At 38.6% G+C, this 24,416-nt stretch overlaps 1 protein-coding gene across 1 annotated transcript in view; it reads right to left on the minus strand.

Annotated features, from left to right (window-relative positions):
* Window positions 1-7,795: 7,795 nt before the first annotated feature.
* The window catches only part of LOC139135639 (ATP-binding cassette sub-family C member 9-like), a 67,069-nt gene continuing 50,448 nt past the window's right edge, over window positions 7,796-24,416 (minus strand). Inside the window, exons 21-30 of the mRNA XM_070703141.1 lie at window positions 23,705-23,807; window positions 22,408-22,521; window positions 15,724-15,835; window positions 15,152-15,282; window positions 12,694-12,772; window positions 12,481-12,589; window positions 11,878-11,981; window positions 10,488-10,621; window positions 10,214-10,276; window positions 7,796-8,914 (exon numbers count right to left, since the gene is read on the minus strand). Coding sequence (XP_070559242.1) covers window positions 8,777-8,914; window positions 10,214-10,276; window positions 10,488-10,621; window positions 11,878-11,981; window positions 12,481-12,589; window positions 12,694-12,772; window positions 15,152-15,282; window positions 15,724-15,835; window positions 22,408-22,521; window positions 23,705-23,807 — 1,087 coding nt within the window. The 3' untranslated portion in view covers window positions 7,796-8,776. The remainder of the gene's footprint in view (window positions 8,915-10,213; window positions 10,277-10,487; window positions 10,622-11,877; window positions 11,982-12,480; window positions 12,590-12,693; window positions 12,773-15,151; window positions 15,283-15,723; window positions 15,836-22,407; window positions 22,522-23,704; window positions 23,808-24,416) is intronic.

Raw genomic sequence — 24,416 nt, forward strand, 5'->3', positions numbered from 1 at the left:
GAATATTCAAATCAGTGACGAAGGGAAACTCATATTTGGTGAATCATTGGTAGATCCTATTATATATGTAGACAGTGAGCTAGAAGTGGTTTTCAACATCGGACCTAAATATGGATCCAACGATCCTGCTACATGCGATGAAATGTGTGTTCGTTGGCAACCGAGTCTTCAAAAGTTTACTGATTTAATAATATTCCGTACCCTAGGTGAAAGTTTCGATGCAAGCACTGCTAAAAGTTATGCTGCAAGCCTGGCCGCTAACTCCAAGAATACTACCGGATTTTACAATCCATCTAAAGTTTATCAGAAGCGAGGGAGCGAGGGGCCTCAGCCAGTTGCGTATTTTAAATTTCAGTTTAAAAGAGGGAGAGGGAGAGGGAGAAATCACGATTTCGCTACATGTATTGATATGGTTCAAGAAATTGACTGCGGTTTTAAAACAGTGAGTCCATTGCCAGTCCGAGAAAATCCTGCTATTGTACCTCGTAATATCCGGAAAGGTAGTAAGATAGAATTCTTAGCATTTAAACCGCGCTTAAGTAAGCGTGCTCTTTCTTTCACTGTTGAGAGATTAATATTTTGTGCTGCGCCTAATAAACCAGAAATTCAAGATGCGGAAGAAATAGTCGACTTAGAAAGATTAGGTGAGATATATAAACAAATAAATGCTGACAAAAATATATAGTGGATTTTGATGACCTATCATAGAATAATTATTTTTTCATTTTAAAAATTTTTAGGATAGTATATATCATAAAGATTATTATGGCCAGTCAATTACATACAGCATTCAAGGGAGCAGTTTTACGAAAAGAATTTCCTGAAGTCAAGCGAGTCAAGGATATCGGGGAGCTGGTGGATATTGAAGGTATGGTTAAAGGGGCCGGAAAGATGTACTCTGTTTATACCGAAATGAAAGTCAAATTATCGGATCCGAAAACTGGTAATACACAACCGCGTACATTGTATGTTAAATTAAAAGATACATACACAAAAGATGTAAGAGGGGCGGATGTGGGGCAACAATTAATAGATCGCTACGACCTTATGCTTGATACAATTGAAAATGTTGAGGGTTCTGGTCTCGTTCTCGAGGAGATACTTAATTTTGAAGTAATTCTAGTAGAAGTTTTACTCGGGGCTGGCCCGGGCGTAGTCCAACTGCCTGAATGGTTAAAAAATAAGCATTGTGTGAGCGATCTTATTCTACCTTCTGACAGCGAGAATTGTTTTCAGTATGCCGTCGTGGCGAGTATAAAGTTGGCCGACCCCGAGTTTCGCAAAAAGAAATGTGGTCAGTAAGGAGAAGCTGGAAGACGTACATCCCATTTATGGCTGACTACTGTTGGGATGGAATACCATCTCCTACACCCGCCGATAAGACTGTATTCAAGCGCTTTGAGACGCAAAATCCAGGCATCAAACTCCGTGTATTTCAGATCTATGAAAATGATCCCGCTCCCCCGTCCGACATAACTGTGTTATATAGTGGCGGAGCCCCTGACGGAACCGTTCCTATAGGGGAAGGCGGAACGGATCAAATAGCATATATCTTACTGATAGTTGGCGAAGCCCGAAGGTGCCACTTCGTACCAATTACTGCGGAAAATCGCCTTCGTAATTCTCGTACTAATCGAAAGAATGAGCGCAGACAGAAGTGTATTTGCCTGGTTTGTAAAAGAGGTTTTAAGTCAACAGAAGAATTAGAAAAACATCAGGTATACTGTGGAACAGACGACTCCCAGCCAGTTTTTCCTAAGGAAGTGTGTCAATTCGAAGGACATCGGAAGAAGGTCCCCGCCCCCTACGTCGTCTATGCAGATACTGAGGCAATTATTGAGAAGGGGACCGGTCGACATATTCCAATTTGTCTTTCGTATGTTATGGTGGAACGGTGGGGCGCCTTCGGAACGGGGCGACCACCCACTGTTTATGGTAAAAGAACATTCACAGGTCTCTCCTGTGTTACAGACTTTCTGAAGGATATGAAAGAACGGGCCGAGTATTATTCGAAATCGTATTATTGAAAATAATACCGATGAGGGATCCTTCTAATTACCGGCACGACGGATGTGATCCAGTCTGTATTGCAGTGGAGAGCCGGCAGGATACCGAGTAGTGAAGGAGGAGGCGACCTTCTATTGCGAGGGATGTCGCCCGTCGAGAACCATTCCTATCTACTTTCACAACCTCAAGGGATACGATGGTTCTTTTATTTGAAAGAATTACATGAAATCGTTACTGAAGGAGATGATGGGGGTTCCGGACCAGAGCCTAAAATCATAGCTAAGACGAGCAATGGAGGAATTATGGGTCTCTCGAAAACATTTATTTTTCACGCCTCAATTGTTGTTGCCGGAGGGAAGAGGGAGATAAAGAGACGCCACTTTTCTATAAAGTTTATGGACAGTGCTCAGTTGATGATGGGGTCATTGGCGAAGTTGGCAAAAACTGTGCCGGAGCCCCACGGGTGGACGGCGGCGCCACTTTCGTACCCGGACATTCAAAGGGCGAAAGGTTTCTTCCCCTACGAATATTTAGACTCGGTTGACAGACTGGGAGAGGGTGAGCTCCCGGAGAGAGGGGAGAATTTTATAGCGAATTGACGGAAGAGGGGATTTCGGAGTCTGATTACGAACATGCATTAAGAGTATGGGACGAAGTTGGATGTAAGACGATTCGTGATTATATGGAATTCTATTGTGAGACTGACGTTCTACTTCTTGCAAATATATTTGAAAATTTTCGCGACACATGTTTAGAAGCGTACAAGTTAGATCCAGCCCACTATATGTCAGCGCCTGGCTTGACATGGGATGCTATGTTACTTTACACGGGTAATAAGTTTGGGCTCATTCAAGATGCTGAGCAGATGAATTTCGTACAACGGGGAATTCGAGGCGGCATCAGCCAGTGTAATATTCATTATTTACAGTCAAATCATCCAGCGGCCGGCGCCACTGGTGGGAATTACGATCCAGAGAAGCCGGTGACCGAAATAAAATATCTCGATGCAAACAATCTCTACGGCTGGGCAATGAGTCAGGCAATGCCTACGGGCGGACTTCATTGGATGACGATGGAAGAGTGGGAGGAATGGGCCGCCGAGGGGGGAGCGGGGGCCCGAGCTGGCGGAGCGTGGGGACCTGGCGCCACCTTTCCACCAAGTTTTCTAGAAGTAGACTTAGAATACCCAGCCGAATTACATGAAGAACACAGCGATTTGCCATTAGCACCGCATCACTATGAATTTCCGAGGCAGGGCGGTCGACTGATTACAAGTGTGATGGATAGAGAGTCCTATGTCTTACACTACAAGTTGCTGGAATTCTATCTTCGGATGGGAATGAGATTGAAAAAGATTTATCGGGTGCTTGCTTTCGATGAAGCTCCATGTCTCGCGAAATATATTGACTTTAACACTAAAATGAGGGCAAAGGGGAGGACAGATTTGAAAAGAATTTCTATAAGCTGATGAATAATGCAATGTTCGGTAAGACAATAGAAGATGTTCGAAAGTACAGAGACTTTAAATTTGTTTCGGACTGGAACGGCACGGATAGTGACGTAATAAAGATTCAGAAGTATAATCCAAAGATGAAACATATAACTTTCATAACTTCCGAAGAGGATGGTGATTCCTGCGACAGTGCCCTACTGGAACTGAAAACGGATGAGCATAGATATGTAAAACCAGTTTTCATCGGCGCCGCAGTACTGGAACTTTCTAAGCTGCTTATGTATGAGACGCATTACAATACTTTCGAAAGCAGTTCCCTGGAATACGATTAGCCTACATGGATACTGACAGTTTTGTTTACAGTGTACCGATCCCGGACCCGGACGTAACTTTCAATGATATAGTCCGAGAAGATGTGAAAAGAATGGTGAGAAGTCTATATATGATACTAGTGGGATGAGTGGGCCCATGGTGGCCCCCAACTTTCCGAAGATTAATAAAAAAGTGATAGGTAAATTTAAAGATGAGTTGAATGGTGAACCTATTCTTGATTTTGTCGGCATACGCTCGAAAGTGTATGCTTTTCGAACTCCAACTTCGGAGACGAAAAAAAATAAAGGGGTGAAAGATGTTTGTGTTAGAAAACATTTGAACTTTGAAGATTATAAAGATCTGTTTGAAACTGGAAGAAGCCGAGCCGGCACAGTTTGTACAGTTTGTACGGAAAAAGGCTGGAGAAATCCGTAGTGAAAAGCGCAGTAAATCATGATGGCGCCAAATGATATCAAACGCGTGCAGTTATACAATCCAGACACAGGCGAATGGTTGGCAGAAACATGGCCGATAGGACGGACTACGGGTCATGGTTAATATTGTAAAGACATTAATCTACTATTTTCAACAGTGACCTGGGCATCACTGATAACATAAATGTGGGCAAATATATTATCATTGTGAGCGTCATCGCCAACCCACGCGGTATCTTTCTTCAGGATCTCAAGTTGAATTCCGTCCTTTGTGTTCATTACTTTTAAACCATTTCCATGAAACTCAATATCTTTAAAACTACGCAGATCGATAAACAGACAGAATTTATTCTTCAAATAATCGCCTCATCTATATCAATTTCACACCAATCTTTATCTTCAGCAAAATACCGTCGCACCTCTCGCCAAAATTGTCTTGGTATCATCTTCTGAGCGTACACTTTATTGCAATGCCTTCGATTGATACAGACACAGATTCAATGGATGGGTTAAAGAAAAGTTCACTGTTCAGTTCTGCCTGATTCTGATTTTTAGTGAAGAGTATAGCGATACCTCTAATGCTACGTCGTGGTACATTTATATTTTCATTGATAACCGTGTCCGATTCTTTGAATGGGATTGTTCTAAAATAATGTATATGCTCGTAAAGGTAACTTTTTCCACCGTTGTAATAACCAGCAGTTGACCTCGCGAGATTGAGGTCAGAAATTGTCTCGTATTCCATTTGAATGTTTTTTAATTTATAATTGGTTGTAATAAACTGATTACTGACAAGTAATTGGGGGCGGGTGCCAACGTAATTTCCCATTCAATATGACTCCCTAACGCTTTTGGATATGCAACTCCATGACCTGTCACGAGGGGGTGAGTGAGACGAATAGCATATTTTGTTTTATATGTGTCGAAAAGTAACTTATCGCCCACGACGGCGGCATCTGCATCGGTCGCACCGCTTCTTAATTTTCTTAGATTTTCGTTCTGAATTCCATACAGTGTCATGTTCGTTCTCTCCTTTTTATGTTTGAAGAGATCGCGATAACATTCAATAAGGTTATATTTATTCAAATCGAAAAGTGTCTGACCCTCAAATGTGAGTTTCATACGCTCCACCAAATTTTTTGCAACATTTTGTACTACACGGGTAGTTCCACCTCCCGTTACTTCGAGATCAAAAACCAGGTCGAAAGTATCTGGAACTAAGAGTACTCCGCTTTCTAACTTCGGACATCGTATGATAAGTGTTTGGCCTGGATCTGCCTCACTTGGATTATGAGCAATCACGTGATGAGTTCTTTCTGACTTCGTTCCATTCGGTATTCGGTTGGTGAAAGTCGGTGATAATGTTCTATCGTACCCCATTTTCGTGTAATGTATATAGTAGAAGAAAAAAAGAAATTACATGTTATAAAGAAAATTAATCACATCTTAAGTTTCACTTCGTGTATATAAATTACTTAGAAGAAAAAAAAATACAAATCACATCTTTACATAAATATTTCCGTCTGCTTGAAAGATAAATCGATTACCTGTGTCGCGAATCAATCGAAGGACCCAATATTCTTGGAGATGATGAGCCTCTTGGTCATCCTCAGTATCCTGGAATACAGCTATGAATTCTAGTCGCTTAAAGAAGTTAGTCTTCTGACATTCCTTCACGAAAGCTAAAATGTTATGATATAGATTATCATCTTTGAGTCGGACACCTGGATTTGCTCGAAGGATATGTCGATTTACCCGCCGAAGTTTGCACCATTCCAATTCGACAGAGAAACAAACAGGTCTTTATTTTTAGAAAGAAACTTTGCAATATTCTTTTCACCAAACATGTTGATGCCGTAGGGGAGTGTCATATATTAATACATAATTTTATTTATAATTACTAATGTTAAACCAGTTAAAAATATCCATAGCTGTTCTCCGACAAATCCGACCACCGATCCTGCTGTTTTTAATAGAAAACTGACGAGGGAACCGATTAAACCTGGTATTGCAGCAGCACTTTTTGCGGCCAAGGTTTTTAACCATTCACCAAATTGTTTTACAATTTCTTTCGCTTTTGTATATACTTTGGGCGGACCTGAACCAGACCCGCCAGTTCCTGCTCCCCCTCCTCCCCCTCCTCCCCCTCCTCCTCTAGTTACAGCCAGGGCAATTGTTGATATTGTCATTCCAAGGGCAGTCAGTATTGCAGCGATTGTTATACCATTTCGTTTAAATAATTCTGTCAGCTTCAGTCTCAGTGATAATTCTGGATCAGAAATTACATCACGAAGAGACCTAGTCGTAGCCAGACTTTCACGTGCCTCACTGATCTTACCATGTTCGTATTCAATTCGATTGTCAACTTTAGCTTCTCTTGTTATGAGTTCAGCTAGTAGTTTCTTGGCTTTTTCTTTTCCTTGGGTGTGATCTTCAGGAATTTCCTTTAACTGTTTTCAGCTTCTCTTTTCAATAGCCTTATTTTAACTTTTTCGTTGTTAAGGTCGCTAATACGCATATTCGCAATCCTTAATTCATCATTAATAGCTCTATATTCGGGGTTTAGATTGTTCCATTTTTCGATTTATTTTCAAAAGCTTGTATTTTATCTGCATTACCAGAGGCATCTTGTCGTAACTCTGTCAGTTTATCTTTGTATATACCCATGTCTTCTGGCGTCATCTTCTCAGCCGGTATTTTATCGTTTTCCACATCTACAGAATACAATGTACGACTCACATATTCGGGCTCTGCGCTTTCGACTCCACTCCATCCGTATACTTTATTTATAAATTCAGAACCTCCTGCCCTCTTTTTAACGTAGATTTCTCTAAAAATCTACTTCTTTTATCTGTTGTAACTCTGATTTCTTTATAATAAAGTTCACCACCTTCAATCTTAGAATTTAAAATAAATTCGTTTCGTGCATCCGTATTAGTAATCTTATATTTGTTTAAGAGTCGTTCAGCCTCTTGCTTTGTAAGTTCTACTCTATGTCTAGTCGAAGGATCCACCTGCGGGCTATCGCGTGAGCCAGCCTGGGAAGGACCGGCTTCTGCAAAGGTATCATCATCATAGGAAAAGTTGTTTCAGCAGTAGCATCATCATCGTCATTTACATTTGCATCATCGAAATCCTGGAGTGCTATATTTCTTCTCCTCCTTCTGCCATATTGTCTTTCTATATTACTACAATTATTTTTATAATCCCTTACATATACAGTAAAAAATGCACATCTCAGTTGTTGAAAGCGTTGAACAATTGGCTGATTACATAGAAAGAACAAGTGCTGCATATCGACGAAGTTATAAATTAATGGGTCGAATTGATATGGCTCTCAATATACTAAGGGAATTCTTGTAAGCTCTGCTGTAATAGCAGCAATTCCAACAGTTCCGGTACTGTTAGCCTTAACTCCTATACCAGGTGTTGTTATTGATGTAATACAAGGGAAAACTGGTGTAGCAAAGAGACGAGAGAAATATAAACATTATTATGTTCAATATAAACAGCTGCTTACACAAATACAAGAAAAAGGTGCAACCCTTCGGAACGAGGAGGCTCCGGGGTCAGAACTTATTCAGACATATTTCATCAGGCGCTAGAAATTCAAAAACAAGAAGGATTTAGTCCACCTCTGGAAAGATATTTAAGACATTATGGATTGAATGGATATGAAATTTAGTTCGCACCGATAGGAACTTCGTGTTCAACATCAGCTAGACTCCGCAACCGGCCGGCCGGACTGACAACGAGGTCCTTTATATAGGCTAGTTTGATGGTGATGACTCACACGGAATTTCCCGTACACCTTCGGAACGTGTATAAACATGCTCAGCAGGGAATTTCCCCGCTTAGTTCAGGACAATGCACTGCTGCGCGTGAGTGAGTTCGTATATAGGTCAGGGTTATACTTTAGTTACATGGATGGTTAATTTTTCCTTCGCTTCATGTAGATAAATGAATAAAATGGGGTGTAAAATTCTTACTTCATCCCAGTTGCCCACGTTTACTTTACTACGCCTATCAGATCTCTTTAGTGGGTGAAACACTCATTTACAACAATGAAAACCAAAATTCAAAGTGTTACATTATCATTAATCACCGGAATTATTTTAACCGTCGATTATAAAATAGATATTGCCACGTTTATTTGGTGTAAATTTAGTAACATACTTCTTGTATAACCTAAAATAACACACACTGTCCAAAAATTTTACAGACAACGTCGCCATCAATCGGCTGGAGACTTAAATTTATATTTTCGTGTTATGCACAAACCTCAATGTTACGAGCAACAATAACACCTTCACCCAAAACATTCTGTAACAGATCGTATGATGAAAATGGTCTCCTAGAATATTTCGTCCAGTGTGTACGTGTACACACCAGTTGTTCAAAGTTCTTCGCCATGTTCAAAATCATTCAGGACAGCTAGCTACAGAGATATGCTGCTGGGACAGGTGTAGTCCAAACAGAGAAAACAAACTATTCGACATGCTCATTGTAAACTGAGCCTATCATGAAGATAAAATATCTGTGACAAGATGGCTTGATTTAACAACTGACACTAATAATGTCCCTTGACCAACGCAGCGAAGTGGCTTCCGTCCTGTTTCTCTAACTTCTCCGGTGAACCAAACTCGACGACTCTGCCTTCATTCAACACCAATACATTGTCTGAGTCAAGAATCGTGGACATGCGATGCTAGAAATAAAAGTTGTAATGCAATTAATCATAAAACAATAACCAAACTATCAACTTAGGTTTGGTTTCTAGAATTAAGTAGCCTGTATTGATTGTTATATGTATGGCTTAAAGGCACACATAATTATTCATTTGTATGTAGCTGGCTAGATTTGGTTTAATATGCCATCATCAATGGCCCCTAACCGACTTCCTGTGTGGATGTTAAAGTAATCTTGAGTGTAATCTTAAAAAAAATGTTCAGCCTTTCGCTGTCCCGAGGCTACCAAACGAGGCTACCATTAATTTTTGGCTAACAATGTAGATAAATGACCCGAGAAGGCATTGGTAGCATTGGCTGTCAAAATGTTTCAACTTTGACCTAATTTCATTCACAAGTGAAAGTACACGCCGTAGATCTATTACCGTCATCTTGCCACAGCTTTCCGCCTCGAGAGGAGCATGAAGGTACGTCCCACCACAGACAAATATAGTCACAGACTGGCAACGCGGCATGCCTTTTGTTCCATGGTCGTCTATTGCCTTTTGATATTAAAATGAGCTTCAAAGGTGTTACACTTTTTTGAGACTGTTTGTGGTTGATAATTGCATGAGATTATGCGAAAAGTACGACGAGATGGCATCGTGCTGCCAGTCGCGTAGCAACCATAGTTACTTTGTGAGCTCTCAGGGCAGAAACACTGCTTCACGCCAATCAAAACATAACACACCCGCAGTTTCATAAACATTTCCTTCCTTGACGAACGTGTAAAAGAAGGTATGACTTACCGTAAACCATTGAGTAAAACCAGACAGTATCGATAAAAGACTTTCAGATTTGGTTCAAACACACTCATTATATATTCATAAAAATATGAGAGGAATTTTCAAAGCGGTAAAACTCAGTTTCCTGAAGCTCAAAACACTCCCGTTTTTGCCAGCACGCCAATTCCGCTCAGCACCACGCGACAACAACAACACAAACTTTGCCGAACATACTTTCGCTTAACAGGAAGGATGCATGGTCGGCACTCTTCGGAAAAGAGAGACGAGAGCAACCTGAGGCGAGGCGAACATGGATGGGTTACGTAACCGTTTCACGCCTTGAACAATACCCGTTGCAAATCTGTGTCTATATTTGTCTGTGGTTCAACTGATATGATAGATGGCTACTCCATCGTAAATTAGGGATTATTATTATATTTTCGGATTTGTACGACCAGACAATCAACAAGTGAGTTAAATGTGAGGCAGAAATTTTGAAAGGGAAATTTTTGTGACCATATTTCAAAAGTCAGTTAGCTGTAGTGATATACTCACGGCGATCGTCAATACTGTCCTATTGGCGAAGGCTGTCGATATGACATGCTGTAGTATGGCATCCTGGAACAAGTAAGTGTCAAAAAAGGAGAGTCTGTATTTGTTTTACGCAGGAAAATGCTTTAAAGACGCATTCAATTTTACATCTTGCATATCAAACTGCCGCATGCTATACAAAACCAAGGTACTTCATTAAGCAATTATGTCATTCGGTGATATTTGGTGTGATGCAACTATTGATTTATCAAGCAGTACTTTATGCATTTTAGCATACCGTTTTGACGTCAATCGATGAAGTGGCTTCGTCCATTACGAGGATCTGAGAGTTCCTGAGAAACGCTCTCGCAAGGCAGAAAAGCTGTCTCTGACCGACGCTGAAATTTTCACCTGCCTCTGACATATCTGCCTCTGTAATTTACAGAAAAATAGCGTCAGTGACGCTGTGCTCCCATTTGATCGGACCTGAAATATGTGTCCCACAACAAGAATGAAAGGTATCAGACAAGAAGTTTCAGAAGTGAAGACATTCTGACTGAAAATGAGAAATTTGGCCCCGAAAATCTACGTAATGTAAATTTACAAGCAAGTGATAAAAACTCTGTCTATATACAACCACAAGATAATTTCGTTTAGCTATTCGATACTTTTGGAAAAAATGTCTCAACAAAAGATGATTTTTGGTCACACAAATTTGCATAAACAATTTCATTATCATATAGTTCAAAAACTGAGACAATTCCCCCATATTTTTGGCAGCATTTTAAAGTTAATCAAAATTGAGAAAAATGTAAATGATGGGAGAAAGATATGTCTTAAAGAAATATGCCGCTCCCGTTGATCAAAGCCAAATGTGAGCTCTACATGTAGGGAGTTGATTAAGACAAAATAATTGCAATTTTCCTGCAGTGTAGGAATCGAAAAACTTCCTTTACAAATAACTGTTAGATTGTATAGGGGAAATGAGTAATGCTGACCAGTTGATGAAGTTACACGATGATGTTTTTATCGAAAGCACGAAGAAAACTGCTTGGTCAGCATTTTTGCAGGTTCTTTAGTATAATCTTGGCATTTCGTCCTCAAATCAGACATTTTTTGTATTTAATATCAGTTTCAAAGTATCTTCTCATTCTAAGTCTTATGTGAATTTTCAAAAAAATAGCAATTGCAACTTAAGATTTTTCTTGCAGTTCTATATAAAAAAGTTGGAATTGGCTGATACTGCGCTATCCATAGGTAGTCTCGTAAACTTCCATATCAAATTTACAAGATATGGTAGTACACGGGCATAAACAGTCATACAGAATGATGCCGACTGATCTCAATAGCTCCAAATGCTATACATGAGTATAACAACGTGTGCTAAAAATAAACGCATAAATGCAAATAACAGGTTTTAACTCAATAGGCGACTCACATACAATACCAATTGAAACCGATTAATAACAACGAAACAATACGTCTGATATTGCATCGTGCATCACTAGATGCAGTTAAACGTCATACTGCAATATGAAGTGTAAGTTCTTGTTTATGAAATCTATTCAGTGTTTGATTTATCAATAAAATATGTTACAAGCAACATTTCTATTCACTGGCAGGGACGAAACAGAACATGTAACGCAGACAGTTCGTTAGATAAAATTCATTTACTTATTTGATCCTACCTAACTGTTCGGGAAGGTCAGCGACGACTTCATGCAACTGAGCAACGCCTAAAGCTGCCCACAATTCCGCGTCCATTTTTTCATATTCTGGGTCGAGATTAAACCTTCATTAACATAAAAGTTGAGTTGATGTAACAATTAGCAGAGGTGTCATAAACGCGAACGTGTAAAAAATTCAAAGTATGTGCGAACGCTCTACATAGGACGTCAAATGACATTACAAGGAAAATGTGGTGCTTTCTTCGTTGTAGCGATAGCCCTGTACCTTGCACATTACATACGAAGTAGTGCACGTGAGCTGAGTAATTTTCTGACAAAAGAAGCTAGAAATGGTGCAGTCTATATGCTGTACAAAAACCAAAGGGCTACATTTTCCATTTGTAGAACACAGAAATTCTTGTCAAAAATTTGAATTCTACTATGTAACAATACAGTAAAGGTGTCAATGATATTACAGGTTCTTAAGGATACACTGTACTCTTGGATTGTGTATTAAAGGATCCAGTTCATGTTTCCCTGTTTCACAACACCAATAATTGTATTAAAAATTACGCCAGCAACTAGTAGTGTTCGATTTTTCACAACGGTGCTTTAATTACTTACCTGATGGTTCCAGAAAATAGGACTGGGTCTTGCGGAATAATAGCCAGACCTGTACGCAGAGTCAACAATGGCACTTGACTGATATCTATGCCGTCAATTATTATGCGTCCTGAAAGACAACAGACTCGTCAAAAACAGGAATACAGATACAGAAAATCTGAATATGGCTTTTATGGACCGGTTAACACTTTGCTTATTATTTCATTTAATTACCTTTGAAAGTCTCAATCATCCTGAAAAGTGCCAAGGTAAGCGATGACTTTCCGCTGCCGGTTCTGCCACAAATTCCGATCTGTATAAAACATAGCATTCCTTAGTGACATGTTAATTTATCATATGCATGCTCTTTAATTTCCTGTAAAAATAATATCCTTGTTAAATAGGGCTGAAAAGCCGTAGACTGAAATGTGGTTTTTTTTTCATCCCATGACAAAGATTTCCGACTATTTACATTAGTCGTGTTATCTAAGAGTGTACTGTGTGGTAATAATGAAAACCATGCATGCTCTTTCTATTATGTGTCAATTCTGTGGAAGCAAAAACGTCCCAGTCACGAAATATTTCCCAAGACCTAGTGCTGCTTTTCTAAAGAGCACTGATCGTTTGCGAACTTACAGTTAAGACCATTATTCTACGTATACGATAGCGCAAGTTGATAATTACCCGCAAATTTAACTAGTCGTATACCAATATGCCGTGGTAACATCCTAGCTGAACTTAATATTCCTATCTGAATTGGCACAATCAATGCAACGAGATTCTGATAAACACAGCCGGTGATGAACCTTTCAGCCAAGCCAGCAATATGATTAATCAAAGGTGACTGGATGGGGAATTAAAACTAAACATCATGTTTATTAGCCAGCAAGCAGAACAATATTCACTTCTTGGTCTTTTGGCCAAAGGTCCATATCACAGTACTGTAAATTTCCCATAATTCATTGCGATTTGTACCCTCAGAGATTCTCAAGAGAAGTCTACCAGGTCTCCCATGTGTAGACAAATTCATAGACTAGTTGTAAAAATTCTGAAAACGTACTTTTAAGAACACCATTCTTCTCAATTCTCATTTTAAATGATTTGGAAAATTATGCAAGATTGAGAGAGGAGATAGCATTTTTGTAAATTTTCCACTGATTGTGTCTTCAGCCACACATAATAATGTGATGGAAAGTAGTGAGACCAGTTGCACCTGTTTTTTGAAACAAAAGGATATTGATTTTTTCCAATGGAAATGACAAAAGAAATTTGCATTCTAAGTTGTCTCAGAGAATGACCCCTCCAGTTCGTCATAACTTGCTGCCTAAAAAGTATGGCATTTGTAGTACCTACAGAACATGACTTCCATGGTTGTTTAATGGTTATTTTGAAACTTCTGCTGAAATTTCTAAACGTACTTTTACTGGATATTATTTAACAATTATTCTGATGCTGAACATTAGTGCTCACATGCAGAACTGAAAAAGTTTTTAGAAAAGTAACCTTCATGGATACAAATCAAAGAGAATTGTGGGTAATTTATTGTACTGTGCCATATATCTGTCTTTCATGAAGTTGACTTTTTTGTGTTCCGTCTATTTACTGTCTGTTCTATGCTGTTTTGTGTCTATGTTTACAACTATTGTCTTACGAATTCTGACCTAGTGTTATTGGATTATGGATTGGTATGATTGCGATTATTTCAGTATACAACACACATTTAATTGTGGTATACATACAAAGGACAACCAAAGTTCCCGCTGACCAGATAACTGAGAGAAATGTGAAGCGGTAAATGCGGTACATTGACACCGTTTCAGAGATTGCCCTTCTGTTTCAGTTCAACTTAGTGATAAAGCTGGTGTCAGAAACCCCTTCAAGCGGACGTTACGGCCATAGTCCGAGAGGGCAACCCTCTCCTTGAAGTGCAGAGATGTTTACTTGTATACTTGATGGATCAGCTACAAACTTAGTGAACGGTCCGTCAAACGGCCTTGAAATGGTCAATTATTTTGAGAGGCCAGTCAACTTGATACGTCTAGAAACCAGAAAGGAACATTTTCCTGGAAGATGTATGTACGCGTATAGTCAACTATTGTTCCTACTCTCAAGTTGACATTAGTAATCATAGCTTTCCATCGACTTTAAGTGTGTTGACGTGTTGTACCCCATACGGTTGTTTCAATTATCATCATTTACGAATTTAAAGTTCGTAATTTGACTAAAAAGTGTATAAAAATGACACAAGATACAATAGTATCTCGGAAGATAGTGTTTTACTTGTTGTAGATATTATTCCCTTCTAGTGTTCTTCAGAAGGAACCCACATGAAAACGGTTCATCCCGGTTGTCATATCACTATTCAAAGTTCGTCACCCGCTGTATTTAACTGGAACTAATCTTGCCACTCTGGATAGGAAAACAAAGTTTAGCAAAGACGTTCCCTTGGCATATTTGTTCATGACTAGATTGGTGGGTAATTACCAGCTTGCGCCACCGAATAATAACGGCTTGTACGGTAAATGAAGCAAAACGAAACTAACATTACCATTCCAGAGGAATTCCCCTTCATCTGCCAGGAAATTACGATTTCATGTGCTTTATCATACATTAGTAACAAGGGACGTAAGCATTGTGAGACCATTATTTGATTAAGAGGAATTTTATTTTGAAACATACGGCGTTTACTAACCTTTTTACCGGCTTTGAAATGTACATTAATATCCTTTAAAACAGGCTCCAAGTCATCGGCATATCTCACTGAGACATCTTCAAATTGGATATTGCCTTTGTCTGGCCAGCTAGGGGGCGGATTATACGTCCCTATATTTGTAATAAATGAAATGTGTCAGTGATCGGTTATAAACAATTGTCAGTTTATTCAAGGCTTTGCCTTTCAATTGTTCCATTTTAAATGTCATAATAAATGTGTACACCGATTGACCTTTGGCGGAAAAAATTACTAGTTGGTTTTCGGAAACATAGATGATCTGCTGGCATCGAAAGGATCTACAACAAATTGCATTTTACGGGAAATGATTGCAAAATATTGTTTACCTAAGTATGCTACATCGACGTACATATTTTAAAATCGAAACTATAAATAAGCGTTGGATTAAATTATGCGAGTCCGCAAATGATCTGTGCCTCACTTTGTTATTCGTTTCTTTGTACATCTGTAGTGATCATCAACAAAGTCTGACTTGATAACGTCGGATGAAAGTGCACTTTAATCCAAGTATTTACTAAAAAAAACCCGCTTACCTATGTATTCCTCGGTTTTCAGTTTCGTGTAATGATTTACTCTTTCTACTGCATTCATATTCATCTCGCACTCAGCAAACATTCTGACCATCCAACTTACTTGTCCGCAAATCTTTGACCAAAATTTCAAGATATAGTCAGTTGTAAAATGTGCACGGACGTGCTAACGTTGACAAAGACTACATTGTCCATTCTTAGCTGATAGGTAAACAGCAGCAATTTAAACATGAAAAAAATGATTCTAGTTGCTGTTGTATCACCCCTATTTGTAACAATCAACCCTATTTGTAACAAAATTTAATTTTCAAATAAACTTTGCCGTATGTTGAAATATTAATAAAATATGCATATTTGTATGTTTGAGGGCAATTTTCTTTTTTTTCCTTGTCAAAACTCATTTTTCCGAAACTGCTTTTGTTACAAATTGGGTTGATTGTTACAAATAGGGGTGACATATGTCAACCCTATTTGTAACAATCACCCTATTTGTAACAAAACCTAAATTTCAAAGAAACTTGGCCGTATTTGATGAAATCTTGATGAAATATACATATAATAATAATAATGTAGGGTTCTTATATAGCGCACATATCCACAAGTACATGTGATCAAGGCGCTACCATTTCCTTAAGTTGGTACCCCGGTGACAGTGGCTGGTAGACCATGCATATTTTAGATCAGGGTATCTTTTTTCGTTAACCAGACAAGAATAAGGCTATTTTACAAGAATCTGCCCATGAAGTGAATTTTCTAGTTATAATATGTATACTTGCACAACTTTACTACCCAATGAAACAGATATGGACGACAATGACACTCAAGGTTTTGTGACCTATTAACAACCCGTTTCACTCTCAGATTTGTATGCAAATGTTAACAGTCGCCATGATAACATGACAACAACATGGCCTTTTCAGCACTAAGACATACTGTAGCAGGGCTAGAAATTGACAATGGCCGTTTTGTTGGGAGGAGGCATGATTTCCGTGTTATTGTGATTGATACATTATTATCAAAATGCAACGAGAATGCGTTTTTTTTTTTTCCTGTGCCTGTCATTCTAGTACGTCAGTTCAGATATTGAAAATTTGTTGCAAAGTTCCACCGCACGGCCAGTCGTCTTCATAATTTCCAGAACATAGTCATATTATGGCAAATTTCTATGCCCAGCTGGGTTTGCCTGCATTAATCTAGCGCAAGGTCTCTGCCAAACTACACTGGCAGGGCGAAAGATGCCAAATACAGAAAAATGTTTATTCTGCAATGCCAATATGACGCATACGAGGTTCGGTGGTCCGAGAAAAGAAATTTCAGTGGAGAGAGAGAGAGAGAGAGAGAGAGAGAGAGAGAGAGAGAGAGAGAGAGAGAGAGAGAGAGAGAGAGAGAGAGAGAGAGAGAGAGAGAGAGAGAGAGAGAGACAGACAGACAGAGAGAGACAGACAGACAGACAGACAGACAGACAGACAGACAGACAGACAGACTGTTAATTTATCTTGAAAATCTTTTTCATAGTTGTAAATTTTGATGGGAAAAAACTACAAACAAAATTAATTGAACCTACTGAACGTGTATCCATAAAATTCGCACAAAAGTAAAAAGTCTAGGCCTGCTTGTATCACTTAAAATGCTGAGTGTTACTTTTCCAACAAGCATTTAATTACTCCTTGGCTTGATTCTCTCCATACAGTATGATGCATAGTTCTGCGCTGCACGTACAGAAATTAGAAGTCCCCCTATTGACAAAATTAAAATAAACAACACTTCTTTTTCAGAATTCCCAAACAGATTCAATGAACTGTTATTAGCTTTCTATATAATTTATTATAGCCCCTAAACTTATAATAATAATAATAACAAGGCAGTATTGCTGAAGGCAATGAGTACTAGTACTTGGGCCGTGATAGAGTAATTTTGAGGACAATATATACTACTATTCAAATATGGTCTTGAATTTCCTCCTGTCAATTAGGCATTTTGGTTATTAAATGAAGCAATGGCATAACAACGGCAAAATATGTCTAGCAACTTTTGTGGAGTTTGAGGCAGGGGTTCTTTATTTATAGTGGAAATTGCTTAAACTCCTTAAATATTCAAATTACAGCAAATTTCTTTTGTTCTCGATGGTAGATTTCTACCCTATAGTTATCCCTATATACCAAAAATCGGACATCAAGCTCTATTGGCTTGCTAAGAATTAGATATGCACATAATTAATAATGTACAATATGTGGTGTCATAAGGTGTCCCATCATACCAAATATGAAGGGTGTAGCACTTGTGGTTACTGAGTTGTGGACAAATATATATATTTGAGGTCAAAGGTCATTGAGGTCACGTGACATTTTCTCAAAATAATTGTATTGCTAAGTTATTCCTATATACCAAAAATCAGACCTCTAGCTCTATTGGCTCGCTCAAAATAAGATATGCGCATAATTAATGAGGTACAATATATGGTGTCATAAGGTGTCCTATCATACCAAATATGAAGGGTGTAGCACTTGTGGTTACTGAGTTGTGGACAAATATGTATATTTGAGGTCAAAGGTCATTGAGGTCACGTGACGCTTTGTCAAACAAATTATATTGTTAACTTATCCCTATATACCAAAAATCAGACCTCTAGCTCTATTGGCTCGCTCAAAATTAGATATGCACATAATTAATGAGGTACAATATGTGGCGTCATAAGGTGTCCCATCATAACAAATATGAAAGGTTTAGCACTTGTGGTTACTGAGTTATGGACAATAATGTATATTTGAGGTCAAAGGTCACCAAGGTCACATATTTTGTCAAAATGTCTGAGATATCTGCGTGAACCGATGGACTCACTGATGGACTCACGGACGGATATGACCCAATCTATAAGCCCCCTGGACTTTATCCGTGGGGACAAAAAACTGTGTCACTGCATCCTTTAGGCAATATGAATACGATGAGAAACTAAATTTTTATTTTTCTTGGCCTTATACATGGGAGTCTATGGAGAACTGCCTTATACATGGGAGTCTATGGAGGTGTAAACTAAAAAGTCCTCTAAACACGGCCAAATTCGATCGCATTGTGAAACAAATCGACGTGCATCTGTATGGGGTTGGGTACTATTCTTGTGCAAAGTTTGAAAGAAATTGACCAGGCACGTCTGAGATATCTGCGTGAACAGACGGATGGACGGACTGACATGACCAAACCTATAACTCCCCCAGGACTTCGTCCGTGGGCACTAAAAACAACGCAACAGTTATTACAGCTACACCGGCGGTAGGTTCATATCCAGAGCCCCATACGGTCTGCCGCCGTCGCTTGAAAACAATCTCATAAACCTGGCCATATGACCACTGTAGCCCTGCGTACGATGCCAATGTGCTACAACTAACACACAGCATCGTACGCAGGGCTAGCGAGAGAGTTGCCGACATCGACGGTTATTTACGAGAAGTGAATAAAAGACTGTCATTTTTGGAAGCGATCGAGTAGCTGAGGTAGGCTGGGATACGACTTGGGCCCAAGAACGCTGAATTTCGGCAGTAATTTGGCTTTTTACGTCAAGTCCCAAAATGAATTTGAAGTCACCGACCCTACGTACGGGTCTTTACAGGGCTGTGGTGAGCGGGGCGATTAGCTGTAGCGGAACACACAGCATCGTGCGCAGGGCTAGTTGACCCCAAGTGAAAAATGTGTTCGCGATCAAATCTTCCTATATTTTTTTCAGAATTTTCGACAAAATCATTGCTTCTTAAATCTTTCATAAAATATAAAATACTAAAATAAAAATGCGATGTGCCATGTCTCCAGATTTTAAAATATCGTTCGTTGACCGTTCGACGGAATACTCATTTCGCAAACTTGTGACGCAGTTGAAATTCAATACTGACCGCCAAATAATCTAATGAGACGAGATCATACTAGACATCCTCCAAATTATCCAACCATTTGCGTTAGAGTTCAGCTCGCTTAGAGTATCATAATATTCTTCGGCCTTCGTTTAGATCGACCCTAATCTCTCCCATTTAGGAAACTTTGATAAATACACAAGCTACTTCGTGCACCATCCAGGACCAAACGCACTACAAATCTGTCTTGACGTCATCATCTCCTTACATGGTAATCGGCATACCGTATTTTTTAGCCAAAGGAGACACAGAATACGTCGGAGTCTTCAGTTTCAAAACGTATTACATGTGTGATGTTATCAAAAAAGGTAATGTTACTGCAGTGGTATAAATTACAAAACACAAAAGTTCAAATCAGTTATTTTGGACTGGCTTTACCCAACATTTCATATTGTTGACCACGTGCCACTGGCGACCCCTTTACATGCAAATTTTGTGTCAAATGGTGTGTTCTCCTGGAAAAACAAACGTACGATTTCTATATGAAGGAGGCGAAATTTGCCCTCGAAACTCGAAACCACCCCGTAGGGGGTTACCTAGCTATTTTGAACGAGCTTCTCGAATCTGCAGCTCTATTTCGAAATGATAGTCTGGTTTTCTCAGCTCAAGGATAAGTGTTCTCCATCGCTGTGGGCATTACTATTCTCAACTGGGGGTACAGTTTCCAGTCGTAATGTTTTTTATTGTGTCCGGGATATAAAACCTTTCCTTTTGACGCTTTTACTTTGATTAACACTAGTCCACATCTTGTCAGCGATTAAACATGTTTCAAGTTTAAATGTTAATTCTGGTCTCGAGCCCTCTTGTTCGACCAAACTGAAATTACCCCTCCCACTTTGGCTCGTCCAGTGTGTGTAGCAAGGGTCGTGCCATCGCATAGGAAACGTCGGGTGCATTAATTGTTGCATTTCGATGCACATTTTGATTATATTCAGAAGATTTTGTGGCAAAAACTCAGATAGAGAAGCATTAATATTCACATCTCACTTATTCAAGACTTGCTGAGAGCAGCACTTCCATTTAGTTAACATCATTACGCCATTTATTATGCCAAGAAAGATGAAGCCAAGACATTTTGCCCTCCCTGGTCTCAGCCAGAAATGGTTATACCTTACAGAGTTTTTTCCCACGGAATGAAAACAAATGTACTTGGGCTGAGGCCCAAGTACAATAATAATAATTAATATAAGTATTATATAGAAATAATAACGCGAATAATAATAGGTTCAATTTCCGTGAAATTTTCACCATAAGGGTATTTTGGGTCGAAAAGACCAAATATGATATCGATTTCACTGCCCCATGTTTCCATGGTAACCATTTTAGGGGTTGAAAATTTCAGTTTTTCTAATATCCCATGAAAAGTTACTTTGATTTTATATGAAAATTATCTAGTGGGGGAGTTTGGGTCAGAGAACACAAAAACCAGAATTATTTTAATGTTTCGAGTTGCCATGGTAACTATTTTGGGATTGAAAATGTTACTTTTTCCCTAATTCCTATTAAAGAACGATTGATTGATGTAAAAATTTGATCATAAGGGTTTTTCTGGTTTCCACACCAAAAAATATCACACTCATTTTAATGAGTTAACCCAATATAGGTTTAGTATGATTTCGGTCAGAAAACAAGATCGAAATTAGTGAAAATTGCCCGAAACAAACCTATCTGCACAACTCGATTATATCTTACGAGTAGGCCTCTTATACTAGGCATCCTGCACAACGAAAGTTAATCTAACGAGCATTTTCGGAAAAAATAAGTTTCGACAAGGAAAAAATAAAAATTGCCCCAAAACATACTAATATGTATATTTCATCAAGATTTCATCAAATACGGCCAAGTTTTGTAGAAAATTAGGTTTTGTTTCAAGTTGGTTAAATTTTGTTACAAATAGGGTTGATTGTTACAAATAGGGTTGACACGTCAACCCTATTTGTAACAATCAACCCAATTTGTAACAAAAGCAGTTTCGGAAAAATGAGTTTTGACAAGGAAAAAAAAGAAAATTGCCCTCAAACATACAAATATGCATATTTTATTAATATTTCAACATATACGGCAAAGTTTTTTTTAAAATTAAATTTTGTTACAAATAGGGTTGATTGTTACAAATAGGGTTGACATATGTCACCCCTATTTGTAACAATCAACCCAATTTGTAACAAAAGCAGTTTCGGAAAAATGAGTTTTGACAAGGAAAAAAAAAGAAAATTGCCCTCAAACATACAAATATGCATATTTTATTAATATTTCAACATATACGGCAAAGTTTTTTTGAAAATTAAATTTTGTTACAAATAGGGTTGATTGTTACAATAGGGGTGATACAGCTGTAACTGATATTAACACTACTGGTATATGAAATAAGGTCTTTCTGCCATCGTTGCCATGACCAATATTAGAGATCATCATCATCATCATCATCATCATCATCATCATCATCGAAAACATATGAATTATAATTAAATGAATAAAAATACAACAATAAATAAGATAGTCGCAATTTGCAATATCCTCAATGTCACATCATTATCATCGAAGTTGAGTAACTAAAATGCTGCTCACTGTATACCTACCAAGATCAGAATCTTTATTTCCTTGATCCTGAATTTGAATGTCTTCAATTAAACCATTTCTATGAGGATTTTACCTTTGGCACTACTTGACTTCATTTCAAATATTTTTATCTACGAAACAATGACTTTGCTTCGTTTTATGTACGAGTAACATTTGCAAAGTGGCTGCAAAGTGTCACGCCGGAGAGATTACCGGGAAGTCAACCTACCGAAATTGCGTACGTGACAGCCAATCCTACCCAGCTCGGTGGGATAGCGCCAACTATGCAGCTTATCAATGATGTAAGAGCAGAAATGAAGGCGAGGATGGCGCCAACAAGTTCCTGTAAAGGTATGATTGGTGATGCGTTCTTAGACTTGGATAACAGAAAAGTGCTGTTAGCTGTTACGAGTAGCAGATTGCCCAGTTTGAGAATGAGACTGATCCCTATATTTCACATGTGTCGATATCCTACCTATGTCAACTCAATAAAATATTATTCCGCCAGTTACAGAGACATATTAACGCTGAATAATTAACATCATTGCGTGATCAAGCTCCGTTGTAGTCGGATCGAAACGTCGCAACTGTTTCAAAACGACCGTTCCAAAGTGACTATATTTCACTATCTCCTATGTCAGCTCGGTTTGTTAAGTAGGACATACGTATGTACTGTTTTGCGTTTTCTACAGCCTTCTTATCGCTGCAGCGAAATAACGTTTATTGCTCGCCAATCTACCATATAAGTTGTTAGTTACAGTAAGAATGCACTTTAAATGTATTAAGTTTTGTTTTGGTTAGAGATAACCTAAGATACTTTGCAACAGTTGCACACTGGATGTGAAAGGATGCTTTATTATCATATAAATGGGGGTAATCAGGGCAACTGAAAATCACAACTCTGTGCCATTATTCCTGCTCACCATGTGTTATTTACTGATGTTGCAACCTTAGAAAATGACGGTCATTGCCCTAGCCATGTATGTTATGCAAACAGAGATACATGTTAGATTGGAGTAATTTTAAAAAGGCACCTGAATCCGAAGGTTTGAATTAGCATCACGTCAGCCTTACTCAACAATCGCAAATCTCATTCAAAACCACAGAGTTCAGACCACTTTGTTTACCACCGAAACAAATTTTCGTTTTTGAAAGTATAATATCTATATTTGGTAACTTATTTCTTATCCTAGTTCATCCAACATGTGGTTGATTTAAAAGATGAAATCGAACAATTATTGGAATTAATGTGGTGGGTATTCACTAGGTGTCTGCATAACATGCCGTATATTGCAATTGTTTGCCAGACAGATATGATATGTTGAAATACACAAGAAAGGAACAAATGCAAATTCATAGACATCAACAAGAGTGAGAGGTATGGGTTTAATACTTGTGCTCGTGCGCTTGTGCTGTGTAGAACTGTTCTTGATTGATTGGGCGAAGAGTGTTTATGTTGAATATGAGGATTCGGTTAGACAGAGCAACCGTAGACTATGTGCAGCATTGTGGTGTTTGGCACTTACCAAACGGATTGATAGCCATCGAAAACCGCATAGAAGATAAAGTTGCGTCACATTATTGATGTCTACGATTTCCAGCAATCGCTTTCGGAATCGATTTTCGTCTCTGCAAGAACATGATTAATAGGAATAGGATGAGTACAACACCATTTTGTAAACGGAAAGGAAAGAAAATTTAAATCCGGGATCATTCATCTAGTATCATCTCTGCAATATTCTGTTCCGAGTTAAGCGGCCCTTGGATTACGGCCATTAGATTACAGTAGCTATTTCCGTTGGTTTTGACACATATAAACAAATCCAGACAGGTGAAATGTGCTGGAAGAGTGTCGTTACAGTCATGAAAAATGCCTATTGAAATTTAGCTGTATGCAACCTAGAATTCTAGAAGGCCTGCTACTGTGTTTCTTTATAAATATGAAAATGAGATCACCTTACTAGCTGTGTGAACGCCTATTATCTGTCAGGTAAATCACTTTTCTCTTTTTTGTTTGTTTAATATCGACATCAGGTTCTTGTTCCACGTCCAAAGCATGCATGTAGAACATCCGCTATTCAGCTTGTCAACACAGAGTGTAAAGAATGAAGATTGCAATAATTTATCATTGTTGACATTTGATTTGTTGTCCGGACTAGAATTCACTTGTAAACAATCACAATGCAGTCTGTATACGAAAGGCTGAGTTCAAAAACTGAATACTGTTTATCTCAACTC

Source organism: Ptychodera flava, chromosome 6, assembly GCF_041260155.1.
Source record: "Ptychodera flava strain L36383 chromosome 6, AS_Pfla_20210202, whole genome shotgun sequence".
Taxonomy (NCBI): domain Eukaryota; kingdom Metazoa; phylum Hemichordata; class Enteropneusta; family Ptychoderidae; genus Ptychodera; species Ptychodera flava.